The 12661-nt window shown below is 44.6% G+C and overlaps 1 protein-coding gene and 1 long non-coding RNA gene across 2 annotated transcripts in view; both read right to left on the bottom strand.

Moving 5' to 3' along the window:
- The window catches only part of LOC122554432, a 6479-nt gene extending 2123 nt beyond the window's left edge, over window positions 1-4356 (bottom strand). The window contains exons 1-2 of the long non-coding RNA XR_006312993.1: window positions 4346-4356; window positions 2659-2661 (exon numbers count right to left, since the gene is read on the bottom strand). This is a non-coding gene — a long non-coding RNA (uncharacterized LOC122554432). The remainder of the gene's footprint in view (window positions 1-2658; window positions 2662-4345) is intronic.
- The window catches only part of jak1 (Janus kinase 1), a 121991-nt gene extending 112603 nt beyond the window's left edge, over window positions 1-9388 (bottom strand). The window contains exon 1 of the mRNA XM_043699443.1: window positions 9161-9388. Coding sequence (XP_043555378.1) covers window positions 9161-9215 — 55 coding nt within the window. The 5' untranslated portion in view covers window positions 9216-9388. The remainder of the gene's footprint in view (window positions 1-9160) is intronic.
- Between the last annotated feature and the right edge of the window lie 3273 nt (window positions 9389-12661).

The raw sequence follows: 12661 nt of genomic DNA, 5'->3' as shown, positions 1-12661 counted from the left end.
AAAGACTTTGTCTATTTACCCTATCCATACCCCTCAATTTTGTAAACCTCTATAAGGTCATCCCTCAGCCTCCCACGCTCCAGGGAAAACAGCCCCAGCCTGTTCAGCCTCTCCCTATAGCTCAAACCCTGGCAACACCCTTGTAAATCTTTTCTGAACCCTTTCACGTTTCACAACATCTTTCCGAGAGGAAGGAGACCAGAATTGCACAGCTGCAGCATGACCTCCCAACTCCTGGAATCAATACTCTGACCAATAAAGGAAAGCATACCAAATGCCTTCTTCACTATCCTATCTACCTGCGACTCCACTTTCAAACAGCTATGAATGTGCACTCCAAGGTCTCTTTGTTCAGCAACACTCCCTAGGACCTGACCATTAAGTGTATAAGTCTTGCTAAGATTTGCTTTGCCAAAATGCAGCACCTCGCATTTATATGAATTAAACTCCATCTGCCACTTCTCAGCCCATTGGCCCATCTGGTCCAGATTCAGGGAAGAACTAAGGTAAAGAAAATTACTGGTAGGATCCCAGGACTAAACTCCCAAAAAATCTAGACTATACAACCTTGAACGAAATAAAAATAATAATGAGTCATAGATACTGCGAGGAAAAGTGAGCAATTTAGATCATAAAATCCCCACAGTGTAGAAGCAGGCCCATTAAATCTATTCCACCCTTACTAACAGCATTCCAACCAGACCCACCCTCCTACCCTATCCCTATAACCCTGCATTTCCCATGGCTAAGTCACCTGGCTTGCACAACTTTGGACTACGGGAGGAAACCAGAGCACCCAGAAGAGGCCCGCACAGACATGGGGAGAATGTCTGTGTAGAGTTTGCACAGTCACTAGGGGTGGAATCAAACCCGGGACCCTGATGCTGTGAGGCAGCAGAGCTAACCACTGTGCTGCCCATATATTAAGAGCTTGGATTTCAAACTTGCAGGATATCGGTATTGGTTACCTTTGTGGAGGATTTAAAAACAAGATCAGAGAGTCCTTCTGGATCTGTGACCATACCCAATTCATGCCAGACAGCAGGTGAATGCAAGCCCCATACTATTAATGGAAGATGACTTTTATTGCACTTGATATATCTCAATATTTCCTTTCATTTTGGAAGGTGCACATAAAAAGTAAGAAACAACTTAAACCAAGGAGACTATTGAAAGAGATGGCTGCAGTTTTAACAATCATGTTTACTGGAACACATTGCAAGTTAAGTGCAAATGTTGCCTTGCAGAAAGCGTGAAACTGACAGGACAGAGTCGAAGGGTCATGAGCTCGGGGACAACTACTTGACAATAATGTTTTGATTGGCTCCTGAACTGGTGACCATGGCTTACGTGGGGCAAATGCAGTAGAGAACTACCTCGCCTGCAAAAAGAAAGCTACAAAAGTCTGTGTCTCTTTCTCCTTTGTGGAGTACCAGAAAGTCTCCAGTCTTAGTCAGCTGTCTTTGACTCAACTTTCTCTGCAAATCCCCTGTTGAAGAACTAATAAAATACTTCAGATAGATTGAAAAGGTCCAATTCTGAAAACATGACTAAAAGATTGAACACTGGTGTGAAAATAACCGATTTTCATTTTTTTCTTTTAAGTCTGGACAGTGGAGGGTGAAAGACGAAGCCTCCAGCAGCAGCAACACCAAGACGAGCCAGACACGGCTCCATCCCAGCCTGGGGTCTCCTGGCAAGCAAGGAGCAGGCCCCGGACTGAATTCTCCAGCCCAGACTCAAGGCTCCAGGTACAAGTCTAGGCTCGGGCACCTTAAGGAGAAATGGTGGTCTCCGAACAGCATGGCAGTCTCCTTGTGAGGCGATGTTTTCCCAGCATGGTCATCTTCTTCATCTTTGGCGTCCGATACTCAAGGGGCCCGGCTGTATCTTCAGGGTATTGCACGATTCCTTAATCAGCTTTCCCCAAATCCAGGAGACATGAACTGAACGGTGATGAACTTTGAATTCATTTAACTTGTTTTTATTATGTATGACATCTGTCACTGATATAGGCATATTGTGGAGGGGGGGGGTGATTTATATTTTCATTGTATTTTTTACACATAGAATTACATGTGACAATAAATTTCCATTCTGTTCTAACTTTGTGGCAAACAAAACCAACTAATCAACATCAGTGGTTCATAATGGCATTATCAAAATCTGTTTCAAGTTTTTTTCTTTTACCTTTTTCAACTTAAATATCCATGACTTTTCTGCCTTCATCTGTCTGTCTATGAAAAGGGGCAATTTAAGAAGGAGTAGAGTTTTAACTATAGAGTTATAAATTAGCAATTCATAATTCCTTTTTGCCTTTGGTTAATGGCTATTTGTTTGCAGTAAACAGTTATTTTATCATTAAGTATACAAATCTGGTGAGCGTTTTCTTTGAATCCAAGTTTGTCAGTCAGATAAACTGGAGAGAGTCTGTTTAGTTTGACAAAATTTCTTGTACATTTATAATGTCCACAGGAATAATTGAGCTTAATTTCCAGCACATGATCCTAATGGATCATGACAACAGGAATAAACATTGAAAGGCATTAGCTTGCTATTGGTTTTGAGTTTGAGGCACGGGTAGCATGGTGGCACAGTGTTAGCACTGCTGCCTCACAGTGCCACTGTCTGTGGCGACTGTCTGTGTGGAGTTTGCACATTCTCCCCCTGTCTGCGTGGGTTTCCCCCGGGTGCTCTGGTTTCCTCCCACAGTCCAAAAATGTGCAGGTTAGGTGAATTGGCCATGCTAAATTGTCTATAGTGTTAGGTGAAGGGGTAAATGTAAAGGAATGGGTCTGGGTGGGTCGCTCTTCGGAGGGTCAGTGTGGACTTGTTGGGCCGAAGGGCCTGTTTCCACACTGTAAGTAATCTATCCATCTATCTAAAATGCAAAGACTGTGAACTTCTATAGCAGTTTTGGAGAGCTGACTGGAGGTCGAAGCAAATATAGTTTGTCTCCTAGACAGTTCAGGGAAAGTTTAAGTAAATTGGTGTAAAGGTTTAGCTTGTGAAATACATAGATCAGGAACATTTACTTCAAAATCTGCAACTATCAAAAGATCAAGAAAGTCTAAGATTTCAGTTTTGTGAATATTCATGGCAGAATTCTTCACAGGATGGGGAAAAGCAATTAAGTCAAACTTAAAAATGTGATATAGAACATTTGAAATGCTAAATTGATATTGTTGGGGAATAAATGATATTTGTTTGGCTCCTTGTTTTTAAAGATCTTGCAAACTCTGTTCTCTAGTTAGTTTGGTTTGTTTTATTTTATATTTTCCCTTTTATGCAATAAATGTCTTATGTCTTATTTCTTGTTTAAAAAAACTTTTAGCCTTATGCACCGATGTTCAGTGAAAGGCGAACACAAAATAAATGACATGATCTATCATGCTAGATTTCACACTCGAACCTAATCTGCCTAGCAATTATATTATCTAGAATCGCATTAGTATGCAGAATAAGATAATAATTCTAAACTATATATACAACACATACAACTGTTACACTAACATTCAGAATTAAAATGAGATGAATGAGTTAAAAGCCTAATGTCAGGAAGGGCATTGGGCTGCAAAACCAGCTGCCAGATCAAAGTTTGTTTTCACCATGTGACCCCATGTAACATTGGAAAATCTCAAAAATAAAATGTTTTGACAAAAGGTAGTTGAGCATCCCACAACCTACAACTTAAATGGCCAATGCAGTCAAGAGAGATCCCATCACTGTCAGTCACCCAAATATCAATTAAAACTCTCTCCTTTGCAAAGGAACTCCAATCCTTCACCTTCAAAGGTGAGACCTCAAATGTCCTTAAAGCCCCTCTGATTCTGTCAGCTTCAACATCTAATCAAGCTTTGCTCATTTAATCTCTTCTTCTGAGACCAAGACTCCTTCAAGATTTTTGAGACTGATTCCGAGTGTCCAGTTAATGCTACAATTTCAGCTTTTATCAAGCAGCTAGCTTCAACAAGCTGCCACTGAATTTCATTAAGCTTCAAGTTTTTTTTAGCTATATTAAATAGGAACTGCTTATGGGCTTCCTTAACCCCATTCACAGCTGAAAAGAATCCTTAGTAGTTTCAATGGTTTCTTTTTATCTCTAACCTTTCTCCAGAGCACAGAACCACCACTCTCTGGGGACATCTCCAAGTAATAATTGTCTGGAGTCTACCTGTGTTGTCTGGAGCTGCTACTTCTGACGCAGTATCTCTTGGATCCAATTTGTAATGAATTCAGGCACCAGTAAACACTCAGTGAAAACAAGAGCACCCAAATATGAACAATCAACATATTGATACTATAGCCTGTTCTAGGCTGCACTTAACTGATCTCGAGGATTTACTGAATGCTTTTAACTAAATCAGCTCAAACTCTCTTTGGACTGCAATTATGCAAGTGTGTAATTCCTCATCAATGTCAAATTGGATTCACAAAATGCACAGGATGTCTTCAGATCCTCACAAGATCTGGATAGTTTATCAAGTGCTTATCTAATACTCTGAGGTCAAGAATGCTCCTCTGCCATTTAAAAGTTCAACTCAATAATGCACATGAATATAAAAGCTCACTGCCTGTTCTGAAAGGTTCCAAGGTTGACTGCCATGTTGTAGAAGTTTTGAAATCCAAACGGTATATCCTCTGGTGTAGTATAAGCAACACTTGTGTACTGCCACATTAAATCTATTGAAGTAACCTTTCGCAAAAAATAAATAATGCAGATGCACACTGCTATTTTAATATCATTATAATCTCTCCAAACCAAGAGAAGAGCACCAATACAAAATCAAAAAGGTTCCAGAAATAAATGAAATCACCATTAATTTTAATCCAAACTGTTGTGGTTCTGTTCGCCAAGCTGGAAATTTTTGTTGCAAATGTTTCGTCCCCTGTCTAGGTGACATCCTCAGTGCTTGGGAGCCTCCTCTGAAGCGCTTCTGTGGTGTTTCCTCCGGCATTTTATAGTGGCCTGTCCCTGCCGCTTCCAGTTGTCAGTTTCAGCTGTCCGCTGTAGTGGCCGGTATATTGGGTCCAGGTCAATGTGTTTGTTGATGGAGTTTGTGGATGAGTGCCATGCTTCTAGGAAGCCACTACAGCGGACAGCTGAAACTGACAACCGGAAGCGGCAGGGACCAGCTCTGCGAACAGAACCACAACAACGAGCACCTGAGCTACAAATCTTCACCCAAACTTTAATCCAAACTTTTAATTGCACAGAAACTTGAAGAAAATTCCTTACCATTTCTGGAAAATGAGACCTGAATACATAACCAAAATATTATAATTACGTGTAATGGTTGCTAACTTGCGTATATCTTACTTTTCTGTACTAAATGATAAAAAATTTTACCTTGCATTTAACCTTCTACCCAAGGTAATTGGTACCACTGCAGATCACTATCTCTGGCAGAAGAATGTCCTGCCGTTGCTATGCTGTGACATCCTTGACCTTGCATGAGGGAGACAACATGCCAACATAGAGCCATGTCTACAGGGACAGAAGGTGCTGTCTGTTCCTGTAACAAAATGACTCCTCTGTACCTAATGATCCGTCTTTCTAACTCCTCCCCACTGCACAGCCACAAAATGTGGCTCTAACTACACTCTAAGAAACCAGTACCCTAATCCAAAACAGAAAACCAATTTGCGTGCAGAACCCAAAGGGGCCCCTGCACTCACTGCCTGTTCTCTTTAACTGCCTGGTGGTTGCCCATTCCCTTTCTGGCTCCCAGCCATTATGTTACATGCTATGCAAAAACTCATAGCCTTGTCGATTTGCCAGTGATTCCAGCTACCACTCAATCACTGACCCAGAGCTCAAACATCTGCGGCTGGGAGCATTTCCTGCACATATTGTTGTGCAGAATGCTAGTAGAGTTTGTGACTTCTCACATATTTCAGGGCACACATTCCACTGCACAACACTGAGCTGCCATACTTTAAAACTACATCCCTTACGTTAACGTTACTCTTTTTCAATTATTAATGTTACTTTATTATGTTGGCCCTAACTTTCTCTTAGTCACGCCCTAGGATATAACATATTCACATGGATAAGCTTGTTTAGGTAATGGAAAACAAAAAAAAACTATTTATGTCCTTTGGATATTAAACAGTGTCAACCAGAAAGTGCCACAGATATCCTTGCTAGGATCTTAATTAATAGAAATCACACAGGATCGGAAGGGTACTGTTGCTAAATTTGCTGATGACACAAAGATACTTAGAAAAGTAAGTCGTAAAAGAAGGCATGAGGAGATTATAAAGGGATACCAATTTGCCTGCAAAGTGGGCAAAAATGTGCTAAGTGGAGTAGAATGCAGGAACACGTGAAACTGTCTCTTTTGGCAGGAAGAACAAAAAAAGCATATTATCTAAATGATGAAAGATTGCAGAGCTCTGAGCTGCAGAGCGTTCTATGTCCTGGTGCAAGACTCTCAAAGGCTAGCATGCAGATACACCAAGCAGGAGAAAGTGAGGATGCAGGTGTTGGAGATCAGAGTCAAAAAGTGTGGCACTGAAAAGCACAGTCGATCAGGCAGCATCCAAGGAGGAGAGTTGAGGTTTTGAACATAAGCCCTTCATCAGGAATATCGTGGGAAGGGCCAAGGGGGCGCAGAGATAAATGATGGGGTGGGGCTTGGGGGAAGGTAGCTTGGTATGCGATATGTAGATGAATTGGGGGGGGGGGGCTGATGGCGAGAGGTCAGAGCGGATAGGTGGGAAGGAAGATGGAGAGGTTGTGAGGACGTTGCCTATTGGAGGGTTGGATCTGGGATAAGGTGCGGTGGGGGGTGAGATGAGGAAACTGGTGAAATCGACATTGATTCTGTGTGGTTGAACGTTCTTCCTCCAGTCAGTCGGTGCTGTCCAGGATTTGACAGTGAACACTAGCAAGCGTTTGGCGGATTGGGAAGGGGAGTTGAAGTGGTCGGCCACAGAGCGATGGGGTTGTTTAGTGCGTGCACCCTGGAGATGTTCTCTGAACTGTTCTGCAAGTTGGCATCCTGTGTCCCCAGCATAGAGGACACCACATCGAGAATAACGGACACAGCAGATGAGGTGTTTGGATGTGCAGGAAAATCTCTGCCAGGTATGGAAGGATCCTTTGGGGCCTTGGATGGAGGTGAGGGGGGAGGTGTGGGCGCAGGTTTTACACCTCTTGTGGTGGCAGGGGAAGGTGCCAGGAGTGGAGGGTGGGCTGGTGGGGGCGTAGACATAACCAGGGAGTCGCAGAGGGAATGGTCTCTATCAAATGGAGTGGAGAGGGAAATATCTCTTTGGTGGTGGGGTCTGACTGTAGGTGACAGAAATGGCACCAAGCAATTAGGAAAGCTAATATAATGTTATTGCTTACTGAGAGAGAATTGATACTGAAATAGGGAGGTTATGCTTCATGGGCAGCACGGTGGCTCAGTGGTTCAGACTGCTGCCTCACAGTGCCAGGAACCCAGGTTCAATTCCAGCTTTGGGTGACTATCTTTGTGGAGTTTACACATTCTCCCTATGTGTGTGGGTTTCCTCTGGGTGCTCCGGTTTCCTTCCACAGTCCAAAGATGTGTAGGTAAGGCGAATTGGCCATGCTAAATTGCCCATAGTGCAAGGTGCATTAGTCAGAGCGAAATGGGTCTGGGTGAGTGTGGATTTTTGAGTCAAAGGGCCTGTAGGGAATCTAATCTTATACATGGTATTAGTAATAACAACAGTGCAAAGTACTGTGCACAGTATTGTCTCCACATTTTAGGAAGGATATGAATGCAGTTCAGAAATTCACTATATTAATACATGGAGTGGGCAGGTTGTCCTATGAGGAAAATGTTGAACAGGCCAAGCTTGTTCCCTCTAATGTGCACATACATGCAAGCACCGAGGAGCTGGACACACAGATCTGTGTGTCAACATCCATGTACAGAAAACAATGCCATGAAAAAAGGGAATGTGTCTTGAATGTGCTGGGGTGTAGCAGAGTAAAAGATGACTTAATTGAAACATACAAGATCCTGAGAGATTTTGAATGTGTGAACCTCTTGCAGGAGGATCTAGAATTAAGGCTGATCATTTAAAATCAAGGGGCCACCCATTTACGATAGAGGAAGATTGTTTTTCTCCGAGGGTTGTGAATCTTTGAAACTCTCTTTCTCAAAAGATGGTGGAAGCAATATCTGAACATATTTAAGATCTGCCATCCGTACTTGGTCTGGCCTACATCTGACTCCAAATTCAGCAGTGTGGCTAACTCTTAAACTGCTTTCTGGGCAAATAGGGATGGGCCTCGCCAGTAGCTCCCATGTTCGATGAATAGCTTGTTTTTAAAAAAAGATAGATTTAGATAAATCCTTGGGAAGCAAGAGGGTGAAAGGCTATTGGTAGGCCATGACCTTATTATGGGAGAGCAGACTCGAGGGGCAAATGGCCTATCCTAACTCAGTGCTGGTATTTTCCTGTTATGTGTTCTGATGTCAAATTTGGTTCGAATACGCCTGCATGAAGTCCCTTCCTTTGAGTCGTTTCACATTAAGGGCGTTAGAAACGCAGGTCAGTTTGTGCAGGTAAAATGGGTCAATTTTTTATTCGTCTGTATTTCCTCAATTTTTCACTTTTAAAAGGCATCTGCACACTTGGTTATTCGTCGGAATCAACAATAAACCACCCACTGTCCTATTAAACTCTTCCGCAGTCTGTCGAATTACACGAGCATCAACTTTTTAAACTCGAGAGTATAAAATGCCCTCTTCCTTATGTTCAGTGAAAGATGGCAAACAACACTTTTTTTCACACTCTCTCCGCACTCTCGAATCGAGAGACCTAGGGATCATGGTTTTATCAACCCCACACAGGAACCGAGATCCGACTAGGTTTCCAACCACTCCGCACATCATCGGCTTCGAGCGAAGCGAAGCTTGTGCTTAAAAGGAACAGGGGGAATTCCAGTAATTCCTCAAAGAGAGATGGCCAGGCAAACACTATTGTACTGGGGACTTTTCACTGTACTCGCTTTATTAACGTGCAAACGTAAGTAATCAATTACACTGCAAGAATTATATAAAATCCTGAAGGTTGTCCCGCACACAGGAATGTGATTTCTCGAAACAAATGTAGCAGGCGCGGACTGTAACAAGTTTCGCCGTCAGTGACAAACGCGCTCGCATACATTACTCACCACTTCCTTGTCGAGTGGCTGCTCGTCTAACCCCGTAATACTCCACGGTAAACATAAAATAAAACGCTTCAGATCCTTCTCTCGAGCAGAGAAAGGCCCCGCAAGGCCGTGGGAAGAGGACAGGCTTAACTTGGAGCCGGACTCTCTCGCTGATTCAGAGCGATGTGCTCTTCCTGGGCGAACGGTCCCACCAAGCGCCGTCTACTGAGCTCAGGAGCTCGGGGCTGGAGGGGGCGGGGCGGGGGCGTGGTCTGGGCCTGGGGGCGTGGTCTGGGCCTGGGGGCGTGGTCTGGGACTGGGGGCGTGGTCTCGACCCGACTCTGCGTCACATCATCCGGAAGTACGCCGAGCAGGAGCGCCTGAACCCACTTCTCAGCCTTCGGGTACAGCCCTTCTTTCAGGAATGGTGGTGGGGACAGTCAGTCATTCCTGATGGAAGGGCTTTTCCATCAGGAATTTCCTGCTCCCCGGATGCTGCCTGACCTGCTGTCATGATTCGGAGACCTGCTGTGCTTTTCCAGCGTAACTCTAATCTTGACCCACCTCTCAGCACCAGCCTTGAGAAGTGCAGTCTGTTTTGTTGATGCATGTATTTCTGTTTGGTTTGCAATTTCGTGGCTAAAAAGAAATTGAAACAAGACTGATCCGAGGAACCAATAAAGACCCACTTTGGGATTTGCGCATCACGTTAGTAAGATCTCTGTTTTGTACGCACAGTCTGATTCACATTGCTTGTCGTACCGTCTGGTGTGTTTTATTTTAAGTGATGGTCATGTTCTGTGCTTGAGATAACAAGCCAGATTTCAGTCCAAACAGCAGTAACTCGTACTTTGCCCGTTTTAGAGGGGATAAGAGCGCAGCAAGCAAGGCAGCATTAGGAGATGGAGAAGTCGATGTTTCGGATACAACTCTTCTTGAGGAATGGTAGTAGGGACAGGGGGAGCTGCAGTAGACAGGCGCAGCGTAGTTCAGAATCGGATCAATCCGAGCGGAAAATTTTCATTACCTTTCCCAAACTTTCGTTCAATCTTATCAAAGTTCTGGGACACCATGAACATTCAACCTCTCTTTACATTCTCTAAAAAAAAATGTGTAGTTAATGCATGACGAAATAAGCCCAATGTGTGTTTACATATTGCAAAGACTAACGAAGTGAATTACATCAAAGACTTCGATGAAACTGGCGGCTTTTGACCAGCAAACATTACAAACTCCAGCTTCTCTGCAAATAATTCCCATTCTGGACGATTTCCCACAGCGACAGAAAACGGTATAACTGATTTCTAACTATAATACCAGTGTTTTGGTTTGGCGTTTAGTTCAACGCATGAGAGACACAGCATGAGAAATTGGCAACGATTGTAGGAAGTTACTTGGTGTACGTTTTGGTGTACTATGGAGTTTAAACGTATTTAACAAACTTTATTTAAATTGCTGAAGTTCTATTTCTGTCACATTGTTTTCACAGCTTGATGTTAGAATTTTACGTATTTATATCCTAAATTATATCCGTGACATATAAAGGTGTGGTCCTACGAATTACGTACTGGGTGCTCGGTCGATTGTGGTGTTGTAGTGTTCGGCCACAGGGCGATGGGGTTAGTTGGTGCAGATGTCCCAATTTCTGTGAAATGCTCTGGGAGTCCTGTCTCCCCAACGTAGAGGAGACCACATCAGGAGCAACGGATACAGTATTTACAGTATTTACATGGCATTTGCCATGTTTGGAAGTGCAGGTAAAACTCTGATGGATGTGGAAGGCTCCTTTGTGTCCTTGTTTGGAGGTGAGGGGGGAGGTGTGGGCACAGGTTTTGCAATTCATGCAATGGCAATGGAAGGTGCCAGGAGGGGAGGGTGAGTTGGTGGTGGGGGCTGGGGCATGGACCTGACAAGAGTCACGGAGGGAACGGTCTTAACGGAAAGCGGATAGGTGTGGGGAGGGAAATATCTCTGTGGTGGTGGGGTCTGTTTGTAGGTGGCGGAAATAGCTGAGGATGGTGTGATGTGTCCAGAGGTTGGCGGGGTGGAAGGCGAGAACCAGTGGGGATCGTGTCCTTGTTGCGGTTGGAGGGGTGGGGTTCAAGGGCAGAAGTGCAAGAAATGGATGAGATGCATCTACCATGTGGGAGGGGAAATTGCAGTCTTTGAAGGAAGAGGCCACCTGGTGTGTTCTGAGGTTGAACTGGCCCTCCTGGGAGCAGACACGGTGGAGGCAGAAGAATTGGCAATAAAAGGGATAGCATATTTATGGGAGGAGGAGGTGTAAGTCCAGGTAGCTGTGGGAGTCGGTGGGTTTGTATAAGATGTCAGTGTTGAGTCGGTCACCGTTGATGGAGATGGAGAGGTCTAGGAAGGGGAGGTAGGTGTCAGAGATGTTCCAGGTGAACTTAAGGTCGGTGTGGAATGTGTTGGTGAAGTTGATGAACTGTTCAACATCCTCGTGGGAGTGCAAGATGGCACCGATACAGTCATCAATGTAGGGAGGAGATGGTAGGGAATGGTGCCGGTGTAACTGAGGAAGAAGGACTGCTCCACATAACCAACAAAGAGACAGGCATAGCTGGGGCCCACGTAGGTCCCCATGGCTACCCCTTTCATCTGGAGGAGGTGGGAGGATTCAAAGGAAACATTAGCGAGGGTGAGGATGAGTTTCCCTCCCATGTGTTTGATGATGCTTTTCAGCATGTCTCATCAACTTCCCGCACTTCCACCCTTGAACATCACCACTCCAACCTCAACAAGAACAGAACCCCCCTGGTCTTCACCTTCCACCCCACTAACCTCCATATACATCACACCATCCTCCACCATTTCTGCCACCTATAAACAGACCCCACCACCACAGTGATGTTTGCTTCCCCATCCCTATCCACTTTCCGTAAAGACCGTTCCCTCTGCAATTCTCGTCAGGTCGACACCCCTCACCAACCCACCCTCCCCTCCTGGCACCTTCCCCTGCCACTGCAGGAATTGCAAAACTTGCACCCACATTCCCTCTCACCTACATCCAAGGCCCCAAAGAGCCTTTGACATCCATCAGAGTTTTGCTTCCACTTCCACATGTCATCTACTGTATCCTTGCTCCCGATGCGGTCTCCTCTACATTGGGGAAACAGGATGCCTACTTGCAGAACACTTCAGAGAACATCTCTGGGACACCCGCACCAACCAACCCCACCGCCCTGTGACTGAACACTTCAACTCCCCCCTCCCACTCTGCCAAAGACATGCAGGTCCAGGGCCTCTTCCATTGCCACACCCTAACTACCCAAGGCCTCATCTTCTGCAATGGGACCCTCCAACCACATGGCATCAATGTGGATTTCACTAGTTTCCTCATTTCCCCTCCCTTATCTTATCCCAGTTCCAACCTTTCAACTCAGCACCACTCTCATGGCCTGTCCATCTTCCTTCCCACCTATCCACTTTACCTTCCTCTCCGACTTATCACTATTACTCCACCTACCTATCGCACTCTCAGCTATCTTCCCCCCAGCCCCA

Source organism: Chiloscyllium plagiosum, chromosome 11 (assembly GCF_004010195.1).
Source record: "Chiloscyllium plagiosum isolate BGI_BamShark_2017 chromosome 11, ASM401019v2, whole genome shotgun sequence".
NCBI classification, from domain to species: domain Eukaryota; kingdom Metazoa; phylum Chordata; class Chondrichthyes; order Orectolobiformes; family Hemiscylliidae; genus Chiloscyllium; species Chiloscyllium plagiosum.
Note: the sequence above shows the minus strand (reverse complement) of the source record. Positions and strands in the feature narration are given on the sequence as shown.